Raw genomic sequence first — 23,374 nt, 5'->3', positions numbered from 1 at the left:
TGATCATAATTCTGTTTTATAGGATATGTTTATGAGTTTTGAAAACATGACAATACCTGCCCCAACTGTATGCTTATGATTACGATAAAGCAGATTAATAATAAATCTTGATTCATTGTATGTAAGAATGGTAAGACTAAAGGAAAATGACACAAAGTCAATAGTGCTGTTATTGGTACTGGCAGAGATTCCACTTCAGGTAATATTTGAGGGAAGGGTGGGGAGTATGACAAGATATTGCTACAGGGTGACCTTCCTGTATCATGGTAAGATACACACTTGATAGAATACATATATATATATATATATATATATATATATATATATATATATATATATATATATATATATATAACTTCATTACGTTCACTCCTGTCCTCTGTTAACCCTAGAAGGTTGTGGACTATTTGGAACAGCAGGACGAAGGTTGTTTTAAGAAATAATACAGTCATAGTTTCGTGCTCCCCTGAGCACCGACACCTTTATTGAGCTCTAAAGCCTGTGGGAATCAGCAGTATGCTGAAACTACCAATTCCATTGCTTATTTAATTTGGTGTGTTGTTATTGAAATAGATTCACATTCTCTCTTAACATGCACAGTTTTGTTTTATTTTAACTATTTTTTGTAGTTGCTACACTTTTTCTGTCAGCAAGTATTTTGTAATTTTAGTTGTTCTTCTTTATAGCTTAATTAGTGTATGAACAATGTACCTTTCAGAACATGGTTCACTATATGCATGTAATTAAAACTCAATTCAATGAATAAGACACAAGCAGATGATGGCTCTTTCTTTAACTTGTAAAACATACTGAAAACCAATGTCCTACCACGCATAATAAAGATCAAAGTATAAATCACCATCATGTACCAAATTGTATTTTATGGCTGCAAAATGTGGGTAACTAAGAAGTATGAAATAAAGATATTTTTCATTGAAAGAAGAATTATAAGGTCCATATTTGTACCTGTTCAAGATGGAGACAGTGGACAAACAAAGATTAAGTGATTTCATGAGGTGGATGGGGAGAGGTGGGGGAACTAGATGATACATGTTGTGAGAACCTAATGGTTCTTATGTTCTGGTCATGTGGGAAGGAAGTGTGAGAAAACAATACCAAAGTTGTGGTTGAAGAAAACCACAAGAAACATTCCACTTTAATAGATTCAGATTCTGTTGGTGAGGTCAGCCGGTAAATCAGCTAACACAGCTAGATACATCAGGTATAGGTATATCAGGTGGCTGGAAGCATGAGGCATTAATGAACATTTGAGACAAGTTAAAACTGTGTACTAGACTGCATCTCAAACATAGATACTTGCCTTTTATAGGAAGTAAAACATTATCTGAGCATATGGACTGTCCCTGAGTGCCAACTTTCCACTAGTTCCTCTTCAAGAAAGGTGAAAACGCGTCATCTCAAGGGACCATTCTCTTGATGGAAGTGGGAGCAACTTGTTAAGGCGGTGTGTGCTGTCAAGGGTGTGTGATATGTGAATGATGGTGATGATAAAGACTTCAAATGTTAATAGCATCTTTTGCAATTAAATTAATGCTTAGAAAACTTCACAAAATTCTTGTCAATGTACTTGCAGCCATTTTCTGAAAGTGAATATATTGGCTTTAGTGTACTATTATGGCTGTGTGGTTCTGAATCTTTGTTCATGGTTCTGCTAAAACATAAATGTAGTCATGTGTACACTTCCTACTTACAGAAATCTCTATAGGAATGATTATTCATCTTTCATTGGCTCTTCATTGAATGAAGCAGTCTTCATGAATACATCAAAGTGCCAAAGAAACTGGTATAAGCATGCGTATTCAAATACGGAGATATGTAAACGGACATAATATGGTGCTGTGGTTGGCAACTCCTATATAAGACAACAAGTGTCTTTTGTTAGATCGGTTACTGCTGCTACAATGCAGGTTATCCAGACTTAAGTGAGTTTGAACATGGTGTTATTGTTGGCGTATGAATGACGGGACACAGCATCTCTGAGGTAGTGATGAAGAGGGGATTTTCCCATTTCACGAGTGTATCGTGAATATCAGGAATCTGGTGAAACATCAAATCTCTGACATTGCATCAGCCAGAAAAAGAGCCTACAAGAACAGGACCAATGATGACTGATGAGATTGTTCAACATGACAGAAGTGCAACCCTTCTGCAAATTGCTGCATGGTTTCCATGCCGGGTCATCAACAAGTGTCATCATGTGAACCATTCAATGAAACATCATCGGTATGGGCTTTCAGAGCCGAAAGCCCACTCGTGTACCCTTTATGAATGCATGACACAACACTTTATGCCTCACGTGGGCCCATCAGCACCAACATTGGGCTGTCGATGACTGCAAACATGTTGCCTGGTTGGACGAGTCTCATTTCAAATTTTATCGAGCGGATGGATGTGTACAGATATGGAGACAACCTCATGAATCCATGGACCCTGCATGTCAGCAGGGGACTGTTCAAGCTGATTAGAGGCTCTATAATGGTGTGGGGCGTGTGCAGTTGGAGTGATGTGGGATCCCTGATATGTCTAGATATGACTATGACAGGTGACACGTATGTAAGCATCCTGTCTGATCACCTGCATCCATTCATGTCCATTTGGCATTCCAACGGATTTGGGCAATTTTAGCAGGACAATGTGACACTGCACACATCCATAGTGGCTCCAGGAACACTCTTCGAGTTTAAACACTCCCGCTGGCCACCAAACTCCTCAGACATGAACATTATTGAGCATATCTGGGATGCCTTACCACATCATGTTGCGGCACTTTTGCGTGTTCGCGGAGACCCTACACAATGTTGGGCAGGTGTGCCAGTTTCTTTGGCTCTTCAGTGTATTAGCACACACATGCCCATTCATAAAAAATACTCATTGACACACAGTGTTTTGAGGAGACTAATTTCTATATTAAATTGATTGTTATGATTTATTAATGCAGAAATTGTTGAAAGATGCTTTGTTTATCCATTTGTCTTATTCCTTTAGGTGTTGTAGTGTGTTCTCCAGACCACCAGTATTTTATTTGTAAGACATAACTGTGTATGCATCACTCAAGAGAGTGTAGCATTTTAATGGAAAGTCCTGGTGTTCAGTTTTCTATGGATGAGAAAATCATCCGAGATGGAGCTAAAACTAAAATCAAACAGGCAAAAAAAAATTGGCCACAGCTGTTTCAATGGGATCATCCTGTCACTCTATAGAAGTGAATTATGGAAATGATAGAAAACCAAAATATTAATAATTGGACAAGATTTGAACCCTGCTCGTAATGAATGCTAACCCAGTGCCACCGAGTCACCTTCCATGGTGATTTTGCAAAAAAAGTTGAAGAACTGTGTGTAGACATGCTATACAACATAAATTTCCTTGTGAATACCTTTGGTCTTGCAACAATATTAATAGTATTATAATGACTATAAACAAGAAATTATCAAAACCGTTACAGCATAATGAGAAATGTAAATTTTAAACTGTGGTTGACTGTCATATTCCGTGAGGGATGCATTTTGCATACAAAGAAATTTTGTGAAACTTGTCAGCTATTTCCAGCAAAATCAAAAATATGTATAAAAGAAAATGATCCAATTCTTGAGAAGTTTCCTTAAATTGTAGCCACTTGACCAGCAAATGGGCATGCATTGCAAAATCTGTATCATTTAAACATAAAAAATACCAACGTTTTTTTATACATTCAAACATTTGGAATAGGCCACATATGAATATCATTTATTTTTACAATAATCAGAAATAGTATATCCCAGGATATTGTGTATTCCATCAAAAACATAATATTTAAATGTTTCAAATTTGCACATGTGCACATGTTGGTACTTTGTTGTAGCCTATTTTTTAGCATCACAATTGCACTGTTCTGTTGATGCTGTAATAACTACCAAACCGCCATTACCATTGTGTTATTGTCATCTCGCATAGAGGATGTCATACATCAGAAAAAAGATTTCACTTGTGCTTTATTCTTTTTCCAAATGAATTTTTAATAGTCAACACAAAGCCTTATTGTTGCTGTCAAATCAGTTATGCTGCCCAAACAAGTGACTGGCCAATTTACACATATGGAAAAAAAGGCAGCACGAGCTTCAGAAACAGGCAAGGAATTACATGTAAGACTGGAAACCATTCAATTATGCACTGCTCAAGCCTGTTCAACTGAAACAAATATTGGGAAACAAGACTGTGAACTGCTCAAGTACCCACTGCTCAATCTGCACAAATGCTGTGCACTGCTTTACATCTGGGTGCATTTCATTAAAATGCTAATTATGATTACAGTCTCCATCTTAGTTTGGTCATTGCAAAAGTGGATGAATTTTGTGTGCATTGCAGTAATGTCCAGTTTAAGCATGAAACATCTAGAGTATACTGGATGGGTGGAAAAGTGAAATTGCAAGAAATTCTTTAATTATCTGAACCATTATCAGTATTGGTATCAGGTGATAGAAACTAATCAAACCATTTCTTGGCAAACATACACAAGAAAACTTCATGTTTTTAAAGGACATTGTTTGGTTAAAAAAATATTGTGTGCAAGAATTATGTGTCAACATTAGAAGCGCAAGGGCAAATTTATCATTGTGTAGGGTCATTAATACCACTGTCAAATATTGATCACAAATTACTTCACATTTATTTCGTGGGAAACAGAACAACTTGATGAACACTGTCAATCCAATACAGGCAATAAATGAAAAATTATAGTGCCATTATAAACTTTATTTGATCAACACAGCATACAGACAATAAATTAAAAATCATAACTGCATTACAAAACTTTATTCAATCAACACCCAAATTAGTTTGACTGTTCAGAACTGCCCTTCACTAAACGTCACCTGATGACACTAACACAAGAGTACAGTGCACCAACAATTAATGAAATGGTGATGTTCAGCGAGTCTTAGAAACTCGCCACTGAAACAATAGACTGCAATATCTGATTTTCTTTTGACAAGAAGAAGATGGATAACATTTCAGCATCAAACTGAGAAATCCACAAGTGGTGAGGGAATGAATAAGTCAGTGCTGTGAGTGATAATGGGCACTCAGATGAAAATGACAAATTGGAAAAAAGTGAGTAAACTGTTTATTATTTCCAAAGGTATCACTACAACTGTTAACACATTTATCCTGCTTAGAGACAAGATAGTCAGTGCCTTCATGGCAAAAGGTTTATGGTTGCCTACAGAACTGTGACTGTATCCTGGTATGCACCTCTTCATCTGAAACTGATGGCCACTAACATCTTCCTTCAGGACTCCAAAAATATGGAAATCTCATGGAGAGAGAGAGACAGGGGCTATATGGAGGATATGTAAGGGCTTCCCAGTGAAACTTTGGCAGCATAGTCAAAACAACCTTGGCAACATGCAGGTGGGCCCACCTGTTGCTTCATGTGCATGCCTGTATACAATCATCATTCTGTAAGCAGCTGCTAAAATTTTTCCACGAAGAAATTGACCATCTTGTCTCACAGTGGGATAAATATATTAACAGTTACAGCAATTACTTTTGAAATAACAAACAGTTTACTTACTTTTTTCCACATGTGTGTCATTTTCATTAGACTTCCCCTATACTTTTCATATCAAATAGCAAAAGAGAGGATTGCTACATGCACACATTTTGATTTTGTTGATTGAAAAAGGCACACTACATCAGATTTATCCAGTAATGTCAGCAGAAACACCAGATGCCGACACTGATTGAGGCATACTTGAAGTTATCACCAAAAACGTGATTCATGGTCCGTGTAGCTTACTCAACAACAATTCACCATGCATATCTGATGGGAAATACTTGCTGAAACTATCACAGGCAATGATGGATATCCTTGCTATTGTCAAAAATAAACTGGAGATGGGCGCAAATTCATCACTTTTAAAGTATGAAAAAATGGTGTTCACTCTTGAAAACGTACAATTCATACGTCAGTGTCGAGATGGTGCATCTAATATGGCTCAACCACAACAAATTCACGCATTATTTGCAATTATATTGACTATGTGGTTTCCATGTAAGCCAAAAGATCCTTGAGAAAAATAAAAACACTACACGAGTAACGACATTCTGCATTGTTTGTGTGCTGTGAGTGACAATCCAGACATTAAATTCACACCACAGGTATAAAATTAGGTGGTGGTTTTGATTGAGGGCATATATTTGGCAGTTGCTAACAAAGCACCTGTATAAATGGCTATGACTGCACTGAAGCAATCTGCAGATTATCTTTTGATAATGGTTTGCTAATGGAAATATGCTTTGATGTCACCAAATTGGATACATTTGCTGAAACAAATATTTCAAAATTAGTTCCAGAACAGCACATAGCATATGATATGTATGTAGTTGCAAGCCAAAGCTGCAAACTATATTTCCTGGATGTGCCTATAGACACAGGAAAAACTGTTCTCATTTTGCCTATAATATGATCACAAAAAGCTTTTCACTGGTAATTGCATCCTAAGGAATTGTGGTAACTCTTTTGCATTGTGGCCAGAAAGTGCATTCAGCACAGAAAATGCTGTTGAATATGCAAATCACGAAGACACCAACATGTAATATCAGCAAAAATTGTTGAATAGGTAAAGTACTCTAGCGGTCACCCCTCGGGTCAGGATTTCTTGTGGGCATGGAGGCTGAGCAGATAAAGTGGTGGCACTAAATGTGTAAGAGACTGAGCTCAGGAGCTGGTAAAGGTAGCTGTCACATGCCCAAAGGTGTCAGTTGAACAACATTGTCTAGGAACATAGTTATTACTGGTGATTTTACAGTACAGAATGTCTTCTATGGCACAGCAAAAGGCGTGCTGAATCACACACTTGAGTGTGACAAAGAATGTGGGGCCTGCTGGTGTTGTACAGGTCAGGAGCCAACAGCAATGTCATTCGGATAGCTGGATCAGGAATGTGTAGGCACAAGCCTGCTGTGACTCGCCAGCAACTTGTATGATTCCCTCAGTGCACTTGAAGATGGGCGTGCACTTAGGTGTGTGAACACCATACAAAGACAATGGGTGTCATGAAGGCAGAAGCCCAGGTCTCAGATTGACAACAGAGCAGGAGATGGTGCCACATACAACCAGGGAGGTGGTACGTGGATACCTCGCCCAGCAAGTTGAAGAAAGTAGATTACAGTAACTTGTTATGGCCATTCACCATGTAATGGCCCAGGCTAGTCCACATCTTCTATCAGTCATGGATGTAATCAAACAGCAGTGGCAGCCTACGGCAGCAAAGTCTCACTGCAGCTGGATAGCTATGGTTTTCACTAAAGCAGCAAGCAGCACATTATGATTTACCATTCCATCGGAATCAGAGATGCAGATAGAATGACCAGACACTGAGACTGAGGCTATTGAAATGGGGGTATTTAAATTGGATATTACATCATTGCAGCTGATGATGCATTCATTTGCCCTCATTATCTGGAGGTGTCAGTGGATTTGTCCCCAAGATGGTGTCTCAATTATCATCAGTTCCCCTTGCCTTCACACTTTCTGTTAGTGCTAGGATACCGTAGAGCAGCTGGCCTCAGATGTTACATGTTGTGGCTCTGTATTGCAAGGTTTGCAAATTACATATTGGCTGCTGTCATACTGAGCCATTTGTACTCCTTGATTAAGACTCCACTTGGTGTGACAACATGTTATGAACAGTGCCCTGCCTTCTGCCATATTTGCACTCTGTTCATGCTCCAGATGCTGATTGTGACACGAGGTATGAGCTGGACCTGTTTCTCTGCTCTCTTGCACCACTTTTACAAATTTGTTTGAACAGCTGGTATTGGATCTGCTGTGCAACAATACACCCATCCTCAAAAAATTCGCCCTGAATTTTATTTTATCATCACCCTACAGTTACTTCCATTTTACATTGATTAAGGGAATTCTGGTTTGTGCTGTACTATCTTAGTTAAAACTCAGGAGAGTGAGTTCACTACTTCCCGTGTGAATCTATGTTTGACTCTCTAATATAGTCAAGATAGTTCTCATTCTACGTACTATAATCTAATTACAGACATCGATCCAATTGGTTTCAGTTCCTACTCCTTAGTTATGGTGTTGAGCCATTCTGCAGGGAGCTGGTGCAAAAGTAGGAGGAGTGGCAGGTTTGCACCTTGAGCATAGGTAGCTTATATAAGATAGAAACACCGCTGTGCTAGTAGTAGAATGCTGTTTTTCCTGAAAATGTTGGATATGTTTCAATGTCTCTTCCGCAGTAATACACCCCTTTTCTGGTGCAATTTGTGCACATATCGAGAGTAGGGTTTTTGGATTCAAAGTGTCATTCTACCTAAAAAAAAATCTAATCTTTCTGATTATATTTTGTGGAGGTAGAATATCCAATGGTTTTTCCAGCCAGTACAACATTAGTGTCACTAACTTGATTGTGGTCATCCCCATACCCATAATGGTTGCAGGTAAATGATAGATAGGCCCTGATCCATTACAAGTCAAGCCACTGATCAAGATACCACTGTTCTGAAGTTCCATCCTTTCCATGCTCCTAGGTTTTCCATCCTTTTAACAGTTGATGATCACAGTCTGTGGCACAAAGATGAGTAAATTCAGTGGGTATCTAATTCCTGAAAATTTACTTCCAGTGGCATTGCACTGCAACGAGTTCACCCTTGAACAACTAAAATTTGCGTGACCGTGTGTCTGTTCAAACTATTGTGGTTGGACAAATGGTAATACTTCCAGCTCTACACTCTCACAACTGCTCTGATGTCATAAAAGTATGTGCATCTCTTCATTCCAAAATCACCAATACTTCTTTAGTCTGTAGTTGCCACTCATGTATTCATGATTTTCCATTTCATTGGGCACAGATGAATGGTGTGACACTGATAACCCACGATTCTACCTACTACCAGGAATCGAATACATATAAGCAGTCTTCCTTTATCTGCCTCCTCTCCAACAGTACTACTGGTAAATTTCCTTGTGTTAACTAAATGCGGAAACTCTGCCAGGAAGCCCTTCTGTGCTTGCCATAACCCTTCCCAAATTTTTTGCATTTTGACATCAATTCTGAACTTAGTTGTCCAAGTACTGCATGGTGAACTGCTGCTTGCATTCCTTCTTCTTGAAATCTTGCCTCATCAATTCTGTCTATCAGTGTCCTTAACCATCTTGTGATAGTCATCTTTTCATCCATTGTGCTCAATCATTTCTGAATCATTGCCAAGTTGTTATCTGCTGTTGCTACCATATTATACACACACTCCATGAGTTCTGTAGCACTCTCTCATGTAACTTCAGTATTTTCCAATACATTTTGCCCCAGATTTGTTAGTTGTGTCATATTTCACCCTACTGTGGTCTTAGTGTCCCCTACTGCTTCTTGCACCTAACTTATTGTCGTATTCAGTTCCCACAGCATATTCATTTTTTGTCCAAAACAGGTTTTTAACAAGCTGCTCCTGCATTGATCCATCTCCTCTGTAAATGTACAGGTGACTGTTGTACTGTGATTTGCATCAGCTATGCTTTTAGCTTCCCATAAGGCAGTTCTAATTCTTGATAATCATTACTAATTTCCAAGAAAATAGTTTCTTTCCCTGCCTCCTTACTTAACTCCTTGACTGTGCCTTGTAGTCTACGAATCTCTTTCCTAACTTTCTACACCTTGAAATTTAGTCCCCATATCCTGTGGTGACTGGTCAATAACACATCCTGTTGCTTGGAAACAACACTCCAGAGTTCAGTGGCTGGTAGACTTGCGTCATCCTTACCAAAATTTTCTAGCCTAACCGGAACCATACGTTCATCATTCATGTTCCATGTGTGTGCTACACTTCTGCATACAAAACAGTGCACAGAATCCAAATGCTTGTTACTTTCTCCTGTAGTAAATCTGTACCCACAGAGACCCAAGTCAGTTTTGCTGTTCCTGTTAGGTTATCGTGGGAACCCATCTTTAGCATGTGTATGCAGTGCAGATGCCAACTCCTTCATGATCAGTGCACCTTGCGACATTGTCTCACTTGTGGCCGTATCACCCAGTGGGGACAAAGTCCCTCTAAGATCATCTGTATGCCATGAAAGATAGATAATATTATGATTAGTAAGGAAATCAAGCCGGAGAATCACAGAATACCCTTCGCCAACACGTGGCAACGCCTCCATATGCTCAGAGAAAATCTTAGCTCCAGTGCTAAACTAAAGCAGTGTTGCTTCCCAATGAATTTATACCATTATCACAAACACCATGTAACTTGTAACGCAGTGACCCTACTCTCTTTTTACCCAGAATGTGTAGTGCAACAACTGATACAGTGCCCCTGTATCTATTAAAACCCATGTTCTTTGCCACCAATGAAACTCCACAACCAGGATTCTGTTTCTGCATCTACTTGTGCAATACTACAGTGTATTTGGAGCGTTTTCAGAAGGCTGATAAATTTGTGTTCACATTTAATGAACTCTTTTTGTTGATAACAAATTTCCCATTTCTTACTCCTGCACTTCAGTGCTTTATGACCCACTTGTCCACATACATATGTGTGACATTTAATTTCTGAAGCAAACACAAGGCAGTCACCAAGACACCTAGATGATATATATGTTTCTTCCAACTGTGTGGTGATCCAAATAGCTGCAGCCAAATCAGAAGGATTCTCCACCCTAACCCTCCTTGACTTTTCAGTATGAAATACATTGAGATCCCTATTCTCGGCTTCTTGGCATAGCGCCATATTGACTTCTTCATTGTGCATTAGCTCGTACATTTGGATGTTGAACTTTGAGAACCTACTTGAGAATGATTCAGTGAACTCATTATGCTTCTGCAGTAACACATTAACATATTCATCTTCTCCCTAAAGAAGTGAGTACTGTTCCCAACTGAAACTTTTGGGTTAGCACAGCCTTCGTGCACGGCAACTCTTGCCCAGGAAGAATGTTTAATGTACACCTGGTAGATGTTAAATGTGACTCAGACAAGTACCCTTAAAACCATACAGGTTAGGGGGTTCACACAGCTGCACAAGAGTTACCCTCAGATTAAAATGAATGCCACAATGAGCCACCATGGCCAATATAATATACATAAAAAATGTCAAGTTACAAACTAAACAAAATGCTTCTCAGTCTCAGCCCTGCACTGCGCGAAGCATTGACTGCAAGATGAGCGAAGCTGCTGTGGTGATGACAATGACATCAGAAACTAGCTGTGGCAGTGGTCAGCCATTTCTGATGCCAGTTGTAGCCACACCAATGTGAGGCCCGTTTCTGACTACCATTGTAGCTGTCACTCCTCAAGACAGGATTTTTAGTGGGCGTGGCAGCTGAGCAGGTAAGGTGGTTATGCTACAGGTGTGGGAGACTGAGCTCAGAAGTTGGCAAGGGTAGCTGTCATACGCCCAAAGTCATCATTTATATGGCCTAGTTTGGATTTTACAGTATATATTGTCTTCTCTGATGGCTGTGAACTAAGGGGTGTGCCAACAGCATATCAAGGATGACTGATGTCATGAAGGCGGATGCTCAAAACTCAAAATCAGCTGCACAGTGTACAGCCAGGGATGTGGTACTCTGGTTGAAGGTGGTAGTTTCCAGTCATTTGGGAAGGGGGAAAGCCCACATCTTACCTCAGTCATGGAGTTAACCCAACAACAATGGCAGCTTGCAGCTGTGAAGTCCCATCACAGCCAGCTGGCCACAGTCTCGGAGGTGAAGTCTTTACTCATGTAGCAGGCAGCATGTCACAATTTGCCAACCAACTTATCATGCTCCTAGTAATATTAAAATTCTGTTGGAATCAGAGATGCAGCCAGAATGACCAGACACTGAGATTGAGGCTTCTGAAACAGGGATATTTAAGCTGGGCATAACATCATTGCAGCTTGTGATGTGATCATTTGCCCTCATTATCTAGAGGTGTCACTGGACTTGTCCACACCATGGTGTCTCAATTATTGTCAGTTCCCCTTGCCTTCACACTTTCCTTTAGGATGTCATATAGCAGCTGGGATTGGAAGTTACGCTTTATGGCTGTGTATTGCCAGACTTGCAGAGTGATTTAATGGATGCAGTCATACTGTGCCATTTGTACTGCATGATTATAACTTGGCTGAGTGTGGAAATGTGTTAGGGGCAGTGTTCTACCTTCTGCACCACTGGCGCACTCTGTGCTCCCTTTGACTGTGACACCTGTTACAAGCCACAGTTGATTTTTGGAATCTGTGCCAAGTTTAAAAATTTATATGCGCACCCGAGAATTTGATCTGTTGTACAATAATACTCCAGTCATGTTAACTCATTGTATGAGATAGAGTAGTATGGTGCACAATAAAGCATTGTAATTTTGAGAGGAAAGGAGCAGTCTTTCAGTAGTGCACTCATTTTATGGTCTGGTGATTTTTGACAAATTCTGCTAATTGTACTCTCTTCAGCAGCCGCTGATGAAAACTCACTTAATGATGACATTTACAGACATTAACTTTGAAGACCCCCCCATGAACCATGGACCTTGCCGTTGGTGGGGAGGCTTGCGTGCCTCAGCGATACAGATGGCCGTACCGTAGGTACAACCACAACGGAGGGGTATCTGTTGAGAGGCCAGACAAACGTGTGGTTCCTGAAGATGGGCAGCAGCCTTTTCAGTAGTTGCAAGGGCAACAGTCTGGATGATTGACTGATCTGGCCTTGTAACACTAACCAAAACGGCATTGCTGTGCTGGTACTGCGAACGGCTGAAAGCAAGGGGAAACTACGGCCGTAATTTTTCCCGAGGGCATGCAGCTTTACTGTATGATTAAATGATGATGGCATCCTCTTGGGTAAAATATTCCGGAGGTAAAATAGTCCCCCATTCGGATCTCCGGGCGGGGACTACTCAAGAGGATGTCGTTATCAGGAGAAAGAAAACTGGCGTCCTACGGATCGGAGCGTGGAATGTCAGATCCCTTAATCGGGCAGGTAGGTTAGAAAATTTAAAAAGGGAAATGGATAGGTTAAAGTTAGATATAATGGGAATTAGTGAAGTTCGGTGGCAGGAGGAACAAGACTTCTGGTCAGGCGACTACTGGGTTATAAACACAAAGTCAAATAGGGGCAATGCAGGAGTAGGTTTAATAATGAATAGGAAAATAGGAAAGCGGGTAAGCTACTACAAACAGCATAGTGAACGCATTATTGTGGCCAAGATAGACACGAAGCCCACACCTACTACAGTAGTACAAGTTTATATGCCAACTAGCTCTGCAGATGACGAAGAAATTGAAGAAATGTATGATGATATAAAAGAAATTATTCAGATAGTGAAGGGAGACGAAAATTTAATGGTCATGGGTGACTGGAATTCGAGTGTAGGAAAAGGGAGAGAAGGAAACGTAGTAGGTGAATATGGATTGGGGCTAAGAAATGAAAGAGGAAGCCGCCTGGTAGAATTTTGCACAGAGCACAACTTAATTATAGCTAACACTTGGTTTAAGAATCATAAAAGAAAGTTGTATACATGGAAGAACCCTGGAGATATTAAAAGGTATCAGATAGATTATATAATGGTAAGACAGAGATTTAGGAACCAGGTTTTAAATTGTAAGACATTTCCAGGGGCAGATGTGGACTCTGACCACAATCTATTGGTTATGACCTGTAGATTAAAACTGAAGAAACTGCAAAAAGGTGGGAATTTAAGGAGATGGGACCTGGATAAACTGAAAGAACCAGAGGTTGTACAGAGTTTTAGGGAGAGCATAAGGGAACAACTGACAGGAATGGGGGAAAGAAATACAGTAGAAGAAGAATGGGTAGCTTTGAGGGATGAAGTAATGAAGGCAGCAGAGGATCAAGTAGGTAAAAAGACCAGGGCTCTTAGAAATCCTTGGGTAACAGAAGAAATATTGAATTTAATTGATGAAAGGAGAAAATATAAAAATGCAGTTAATGAAGCAGGCAAAAAGGAATACAAACGTCTCAAAAATGAGATCGACAGGAAGTGCAAAATGGCTAAGCAGGGATGGCTAGAGGACAAATGTAAGGATGTAGAGGCTTATTTCACTAGGGGTAAGATAGATACTGCCCACAGAAAATTAAAGAGACCTTTGGAGATAAGAGAACCACTTGTATGAACATCAAGAGCTCAGATGGAAACCCAGTTCTAAGCAAAGAAGGGAAAGCAGAAAGGTGGAAGGAGTATATAGAGGGTTTATACAAGGGCGATGTACTTGAGGACAATATTATGGAATTGGAAGAGGATGTAGATGAAGATGAAATGGGAGATACGATACTGCGTGAAGAGTTTGACAGAGCACTGAAAGACCTGAGTTGAAACAAGGCCCCGGGAGTAGACAACATTCCATTTGAACTACTGATGGCCTCGGGAGAGCCAGTCATGACAAAACTCTACCATCTGGTGAGCACAATGTATGAGACAGGCGAAATACCCTCAGACTTCAAGAAGAATATAATAATTCCAATCCCAAAGAAAGCAGGTGTTGACAGATGTGAAAATTACCGAACAATCAGTTTAATAAGTCACAGCTGCAAAAGACTAACGCGAATTCTTTACAGACGAATGGAAAAACTAGTAGAAGCCGACCTCGGGGAAGATCAGTTTGGATTCCGTAGAAATACTGGAACACGTGAGGCAATACTGACCTTACGACTTATCTTAGAAGAAAGATTAAGGAAAGGCAAACCTACGTTTCTAGCATTTGTAGACTTAGAGAAAGCTTTTGACAATGTTGACTGGAATATTCTCTTTCAAATTCTAAAGGTGGCAGGGGTAAAATACAGGGAGCGAAAGGCTATTTACAATTTGTACAGAAACCAGATGGCAGTTATAAGAGTCACGGGACATGAAAGGGAAGCAGTGGTTGGGAAGGGAGTAAGACAGGTTTGTAGCCTCTCCCCGATGTTATTCAATCTGTATATCGAGCAAGCAGTAAAGGAAACAAAAGAAAAATTTGGAGTAGGTATTAAAATCCATGGAGAAGAAATAAAAACCTTGAGGTTCACCGATGACATTGTAATTCTGTCAGAGACAGCAAAGGACCTGGAAGTGCAGTTGAACGGAATGGACAGTGTCTTGAAAGGAGCATATAAGATGAACATCAACAAAAGCAAAACGAGGATAATGGAATGTAGTCAAATTAAGTCGGGTGATGCTGAGGGAATTAGATTATGAAATGAGGCACTTAAAGTAGTAAAGGAGTTTTGCTATTTGGGGAGCAAAATAACTGATGATGGTCGAAGTAGAGAGGATATAAAATGTAGACTGGCAATGGCAAGGAAAGCGTTTCTGAAGAAGAGAAATTTGTTAACATCGAGTATAGATTTAAGTGTCAGGAAGTCATTTCTGAAAGTATTTGTATGGAGTGTAGTCATGTATGGAAGTGAAACATGGACGGTAAATAGTTTGGACAAGAAGAAAATAGAAGCTTTCGAAATGTGGTGCTACAGAAGAATGCTGAAGATTAGATGGGTAGATCACATAACTAATGAGGAAGTATTGAATAGGATTGGGGAGAAGAGAAGTTTGTGGCACAACTTGACCAGAAGAAGGGATCGGTTAGTAGGACATGTTCTGAGGCATCAAGGGATCACCAATTTAGTATTGGAGGGCAGCGTGGAGGGTAAAAATCGTAGGGGGAGACCAAGAGATGAATACACTAAGCAGATTCAGAAGGATGTAGGTTGCAGTAGGTACTGGGAGATGAAGAAGCTTGCACAGGATAGAGTAGCATGGAGAGCTGCATCAAACCAGTCTCAGGACTGAAGACCACAACAACAACAACAACAACTTTGAAGACCAATGTCTGTACAACTACAACATGATGCGTACATTGAATGTTCCACAAAGCTGTTTTTGGTTACTGAGAATAGGAAATCGGCGGTCGATGAATCCACATGGTGTATCACATTTTCAACAAAATTCTGTAAAATCACACCAATCACAGATGAATTGATTTACAAAGTTTTCCTGGATTTCAAATACAAATACCAAACTTAGCAGTTTCTCAGTGGATATGCTGTGTTAGCATCCAAAAACGACAATATCAGTACCATAAATTTCAGCATTTTAAAAGAAATACCAGGTGAAGCAACAATGTATCAGTTCATTGACACTGTAATAATCATGACCAGGGTGTAAAATTATCCCCAAATTCATGTGAATTCAGTAGATTTTTCAGGCGTGCTGCCTCACATATTAACACTGAAAATTAGCAGGCCTGTCGTTCTTGACTGAACTGTAAATCCACAACTACTTTGGAATGCTACCAGGCTTTGAATGAAAGATATTATAAACAATATCATTGTAGCTACAATTTTAAAATAAAATTTGTGGGACAAGATGTGCTGTTGCCATGCTTCCCAGTGATTGCAATGTATGTCATTTGAACTGAAGTGTCTGCAGTTTCTGGGACAGTCACTAGAAATGTGTGGACTACATTTGGCAAATCCATGTTTTTCACATAGACAGCTGTATGTGACCTGCTCACACGTCGGAAAACCGTCAGATTGATCCATATATGTGCGACATTGGGGTGGGGGGAGGGGTGGGGGTGAAATATGTATCCAAAAACACTTCAATAAATGGAATTTAAACACAAGTCGTTTCTCTTTTTGAGTGGCAATGCAATGCAAGCTGGGTCCTTGCTGTTTTTATAGTATTACCTTCAACCTTTCTTTCCCTTTGTACTTACATAGATATTACAAACTCTGACCAAGTAGTAGTACAATTTATTAAATGAAAATTTCTTTTGTATAACTTTACTATAACCAATAGAAACGTTTGGTAATAGGAAACTGCTTTGTAATTTGGTAGATTTTTTTTCCGTGGGCAGGACTGCTTAATAAACAACATCACACAAATAGTGAGATGTGGGGAGTCTATGCCCCAAATATATGTTTATATTTAATTATGGGATAAGATTATGTTTTTATGATTGATTGTTTATTTATTAGAAGAGAAATCAGTTTCTTGCCTAATATAATATCGTCCAGAATTTCATTTCAGCTGTACTTCATAGTAATTCTTTGTTGTAGCAGAAGGATTGAGGTTACTCACTTTCCACATTGAAAATTAAATAATTGTCACTTCCTGATATCTGTTTTTCATCCTTTTTAATAGGATAGGGAATCACCAAACAAACATGCCCAATCATCAGATGTCTATAGGATCAAAACTGCTGATAGTGTAAAAGATAACGAAAAAAGATATGGAGTTTTATACGATGATACGCCTCCACCCATACCACCACCTCCTCTGAACTACTTGAAGAATGCTGCTGCTCACAGGGCATCAGGTGAGTATTTGATTTGTTTTTACAATATTAGTGCAACTAGTGGTAAGCTTACTACAGTATGGCAGTAGTCTTTTGATTTATCAACCATTTTCATGACAATTATGTGGAAACGATTAGTGACAAGGCTGTGCTTAGTTTTATTTCTTCGTTTGACAAATAGTTTCTAATGAAATTGAGTGTCATCATTTTATTAATTGTTATGTGACTGCTTAAATCTGTTTTTCATATGTCTGAAAAAGATGCTAAGCAATCAGTTGTTCTTGTCTATTTCATAACATAGATATTCTCTAAAACACTACTTTGTAGTTTTCAAATCTCCATATTACTGTTTTCACTCGCATTGGTATGCTGCTCTATATGAGGAGCCAGTAAGTGAAATTCATTTCACCATAGCCAAGCTTTAGTGTGGGCAAAAGTCAGTGTGGAATAAAAATGGTGAAACACATTATTACAATTTTTTGCCTTAGGCTAATAACTACTAACCAGGTTTTTCTGGTAATTACAGGTAAAATAAATTCCACAAAATTTTATAGGTGTTATGTTCTCAGATGTCCCTTTTAATTTAAACTGCTATTGAAAATGGCTATTTCTCATCCAAAGCCTCTGTAATTGAGGTTGCTAATGCATACTCGCTCAGTGACACTACATTTGCTGATAACTGGCTCAAATTGTTGTGGTGGAAGAATATTCACTGCAGGTTTTTGCTGTTAAGGGGAGAGAGAAAAATATCTGGATTCTACATTGTACACCAAGATTCCGGATTAAGTTTCTAACGTCTATGCTATGTGTCACAGTGTAAAGGTATGTGACACTGTTGATGGTGATCGCTGTTGATGGTGATCTATTATTCAACTGTAGAAGTTAAGCTGGATGGCCCCATTGCACAAGCACTAAATTTCACCTACTCCATTCTCTTCACCCATACCAACAGGAACACTACACTACAGCATACACATATTTAAGATCGGCAAAAGATGCACGACACCCTTTGGCTACACCGGGGGTATATAAAATTCCTTGTAGTTGTGGACAGGTTTATAATGGTACCACAAAGAGAAGTGTGAACACCCATCTTCTTGAACATAAGAGGAATTGCCGCCTGGGTCACACGGATAAATCGGCCGTAGCGGAACGTGCACCGCAAGTCTGACGATCGATTACTTTCAATCGAGAATGTTGGCATTATCAGAGATGATCTCATAGCCGACACCACGGGATCAACAGTGGCACCCTCTTTACTGCCTATATAATCAGCTCTTCCTCGAGTTCTCTTCGCAGTTTGCCACTGTACGTCAGGGGAGAGTTTTATACTTCGACCACGGCCTATCAGCCCGGAAGTTTTAAGTGAAGACAATACTAGCCGTGAAAGCTTACATTGTATGATCAAACACCTTTACGCGAAGGAAATGTCTGCATCGGTTCGACGACTTGAAGGTATGAACAAGAAGAAAGCTCAACTACTGTGTACCCTCACCTCCTTGTTACGCTGCAGGGACGGATTCCGAAATTTCTGAAGGTGAAAGGGATGTTTCGCTCGGCTCAGGCTCATTGTATTTACAACCATGTGGAATCTGCAATGCTATGTGAGAGGATTCATCGGACGCGGCCAGCATTAGTGGAAACCAGCAGTAAGCTTTTTCATCTCCACTTGGTTCTTAGTAATACTATGCAATGTGGTGATGGGAATTATATTGACAGTCTAACATTCAAAATTATGGAAGTTAGTGCAGAAATATCAGCAAATAGACAGAAGAAGAAGAAGAAGAAGAAGAAGAAGAAGAAGAAGAAGAAGTTCAATAACTTACAGAACAACATTTCAGGAGGTTCAGTTGAGGACAATTCTCGTACTGTTATTAACCTGTCTGATAAAGATTTATCAAATGTTGAAATTTCTGTACTAGCGAAAGGAGGCAATTTTGCTGTGACGCCCCAAAACGTACCCACAGAGGATATCGTAGAAAATATTGAGGCAGGTATCCGGCAGCTGCCACAGCTGACGTAATTAGGATGGAAACGGTTAGGATTTTACGTACATGTAAGCCACCTAACAGTAATTTGTCACAGGCACAAAGGAAGGCGCTGAGGGATATAAATGCAGATAAAAACATCATTGTTCTTAATGCAGATAAGAGTAATGCCACCATCATACTGAACAGTGAGGACTATCATGGAAAAATTAATGATATTTTGGTTCCCTCCAATTACAAAAAACTCCAGAAAGATCCGAGTATGAAGATTTTAAGAATGTCCAATCGACTGGTGAAAGCGTCTTCATTCGCCTCCGACGATAAGAAACTGCTTTGTAAAACAAAAGACTTTATGGCATACCCAGAGTGCATAAACCTGAGATTCTGTTGAGGCCAATTGTCAGCGCTATAGGTGGACCAACACACGAGTAAGCTAGACACCTTGCCTCAGTGCTGCAACCTTATGTTGGTATAATGGACAGTCGTATTAAAAATTCAGCTCATTTCATTGACAAGTTAAAGGAAACGAGCGTGGGCCTGGATGATATCTTCATCAGTTTTGATATTGTGTCATTATTTACTGTGATTCTGGTAAACGAAGCTATCTTATGCATAGCAGATATTTTTTGTACCAATATTTTGGCATTATTCTGACACTGCCTCACCACAACCTACTTTCAATACGATAATAACTTTCATGAACAGATTGACGGAGTGGCTATGGGCAGTCCTCTTAGTCCTGCTGTGGCTAACTTATTTATGGAGACTTTTGAACAACAGGCGTTGCAGACTGCCAGTAAGAGACCAGCCAGATGGTATCGCTATGTCGATGACACGTTTGTAGTATGGGCACACAGAGCAGAGGAGTTGGATGCCTTCGTGACACATTTAAACAGCATTAATCCAAAAATCCAATTTACTATGGAGACGGAAAGGAATGGGCAATTGAATTTCCTGGATATGTCTGTGATTAAATGACTGGACAGAACGTTGGGCCATAAGGTGTATAGAAAGGCTACACATACTGATCGTTATCTACATAAAGATTCAAACCACCACCCTAGATAAAAATGGTGTAATGAAAACCTTAGTAGACAGGGCGTACAAAATTTGTGAACCTGTTTATTTAAAAGATGAGATTGAACATCTACGGTCAACTTATGTGAAGAATGGCTATTCTAGCAAGGATATAGATTGAGCACTTCGCACTATGCAGGGAATCAGGAGCAACGACGAACAAAAGTCGCCCAAGAGCAAAGTTTTTCTTCCATTCATTAGTAAGGTCACAGATCGCATTGGGAAAGTTTTAAGCAAGTATGGGGTGGAAACTATTTTCAGACCCACCAGGAAAATAAAAGAATATTTAAGATCAGCAAAAGATGCACGACACCCTTTGGCTACACCGGGGGTATATAAAATTCCTTGTAGTTGTGGACAGGTTTATATCGGTACCACAAAGAGAAGTGTGAACACCCGTCTTCTTGAACATAAGAGGAATTGCTGCCTGGGTCACATGGATAAATCAGCCGTAGCGGAACATGTTTGCCAGGAGGGTGATCATGAAATAAAATTCAGCGAGACGAGCGTCATATCAAACACCTCGCATTATTATGCACGCATGTATAGAGATGCTAACGAGATTGATAAACACCATAATAATTTTAATAGGAAAGACAAAAGTGTTAAACTGGATAATATTTGGATGTCAGCATTGCACCGCAAGCGTGACGATAGATTACTTTCAATCGAGAATGTTGGCATTACCAGAGACAATCTCATAGCCAACACTACAGGATCGACAGTGGCACACTCTGTACTACCTATATAATCAGCTCTTCCTTGAGTTCTCTTCGCAGTTTGCCGCTGTACCTCCGAGGATGTCTCCCGCAGTCGGAGATGAAACGTCAGGGGAGAGTTTTATACTTAGACTATGGCCTATCAACCTGGAAGTTTTAAGTGAAGACAATACCGACCGTGAAAGCTTACATTATGCTAAGATTGTCATCAGCATCTAGGATACAACAGTTAGGCATTTGCCTGTTATGTCTTAAAATTTATGCTCACTGTTTCCTTGGTTGACCTATGTATCTCAAGGATACAGCAATTAGGCATTTGCCTGTTATGTCTTAAAATTTATGCTCACTGTTTCCTTGGTTGACCTATGTCTCTCAATCCTTTCAGGTATGCTCACCATTTTCTTGGTCAGCCAATGTCATTCCTTCCTTTCAGGTTGTAGGTCAGGATATTTCTTGGTAGTCTTTCATTTCTCAGTCCTTTCATGTCATGTTTCCACTTATCCATGTATTGAAAAGTCCAAGTTGGAATATCAACAGAATTATGAAAAGGATAGATTGCTACTCACTGAAAATGACACATTGAGTTGCAGACAGGCACAATGAAAAGTGTGTTACACACTGTGTTTCAGGCCAAAGCCTTCTTCAGAAAAAAAAATAACACACACACATTCATGCAAACAAGCACACCTTACACATACATGACTGTTCTCTCTGGCTGCTGCAGTCAGAATGCAGTGGTATCATATCAAACAGAAGCAGAAATCTGAAGTGGAGTGAGAAAGGAGGAGGGATAACATGGTAGGGGGGGGGGGGGGGGGGGGGCAGTGCTGCGAGACTGTGTGTGTGTGTGTGTGTGTGTGTGTGTTTGTGTGTGTGTGTGTGTGTGTGTGTGTGTGTGTGTGTGTCAGAGAAAGGAGCACAATGGTGGTGGGGGATGTACCGTATTTACTCGAATCTAAGCCGCACTTTTTTTCCGGTTTTCGTAATCCAAAAAACCGCCTGCGGCTTAGAATCGAGTGCAAAGCTAGCGAAAGTTATGAAAAATGTTCGTACGTGCCGCCACAACTAACTTCTGCTGGCGAATACATGTAGCGCTACGCAAGCATACTTTGTAGGCACAAAGATAAATACTGGTGCCAAAACCTCTGCGTCAGTAAATAATTTTTTTAAAAAAAAGTGGAAGACGAGATTTTTTTTCTCCGCCGCGAGTTTCGACCACTGCATTTTCATACATTATCCAACGAAGTAAATACAAATTCCATATTGTTCATCTTCGAATGTAGCACAATTTCAGTGTACTACGAAAATCTGACTGGCAAGACTGTTTGGGATGTTTGTCAATATGGCCAACTCTACGTTCTGAATTTTTTCCTATCTGTGAGAAGAGATGGTTGCTAATAGGAACCTGATGAAATTTGAATCACATACAGTATTCTCTTCACCATAAGAATAATATGAATATAAACATTTTGCCATGTATTCTTTCGTGTTTGCTGCTATCTCATTTAAATCCTGTCTGCCTAATAAACTACGAAACTATAGAGTGAGACAACAGCAAACGTGGAAGAATATACATATCATGTCATGTTTATATTCGTATTATTCTTATGTCTAATAGTGATACAGTCAGAAATGAAGCACGGCAAGTGACTAGATTTTTAAATCTAAGATGACTGTAATTTCTGTGCAGAATTTGATGTAATAAAGAACCAGCCGCAAAGATTTTCAAATGGAGAAAAATTTTCACAAACTCTCGTTCAGAACATGTTCTATCATACGCAGTCTATTATTTGATTCTTGTTGATCATTATTAAAGAAAGCAGCAGTGCAAGTAACAACAAATAGCAGTCTCTTGCCATTGTTTCGCTAATGAGACAATTCCTCTCTCTCTTTTTTTCTTTTTTTTTTTTAAATTGTACGCGGCGGTAGCACGCACAAAAGCAAGCCATGCCGCGAGCCGCGACTGGCCGTAAACACGCACTATCAGAATGCGACAAACAATGCATGACACAGTGCAGTAATGCATTTTCAGCTTAAGAGTGACGCAAACACCTATAACAAAGAAAACGGCATTTATCAGATCAAAGCAAAATAAGCAATCGATTCAAAACAGACGAAGCACGTGAAAAAGGAAGGAGCACCTGACGCATAGCAATGGCTACGTGGTAAAGCTTAACTGCTAAGCTTACAACTCGAACCAAACTACTGTAGCTGTATCGTCATTCATTCGGCCTAAATTGTCTATCATATTACAATGGACCAACTTTGTTTCGATTTGGAGATGCGGCCTAAAACTTTTCTCTCCCCTTGAATTTC

At 39.7% G+C, this 23,374-nt stretch overlaps 1 protein-coding gene across 2 annotated transcripts in view; it reads left to right on the top strand.

Moving 5' to 3' along the window:
- Window positions 1-23,374, top strand: part of LOC126188985 (F-actin-monooxygenase Mical) — a 550,752-nt gene that overhangs the window by 485,243 nt on the left and 42,135 nt on the right. For both annotated transcript variants that reach the window (XM_049930777.1, XM_049930776.1), the window contains one exon: window positions 17,121-17,295. In XM_049930777.1, coding sequence (XP_049786734.1) covers window positions 17,121-17,295 — 175 coding nt within the window. The remainder of the gene's footprint in view (window positions 1-17,120; window positions 17,296-23,374) is intronic.

The sequence above is a fragment of the Schistocerca cancellata genome, chromosome 5 (genome assembly GCF_023864275.1).
Source record: "Schistocerca cancellata isolate TAMUIC-IGC-003103 chromosome 5, iqSchCanc2.1, whole genome shotgun sequence".
Lineage (NCBI taxonomy): Eukaryota > Metazoa > Arthropoda > Insecta > Orthoptera > Acrididae > Schistocerca > Schistocerca cancellata.
The sequence above is the reverse complement of the archived record's forward strand: the minus strand, read 5'-3'. Positions and strand labels throughout refer to the sequence as shown.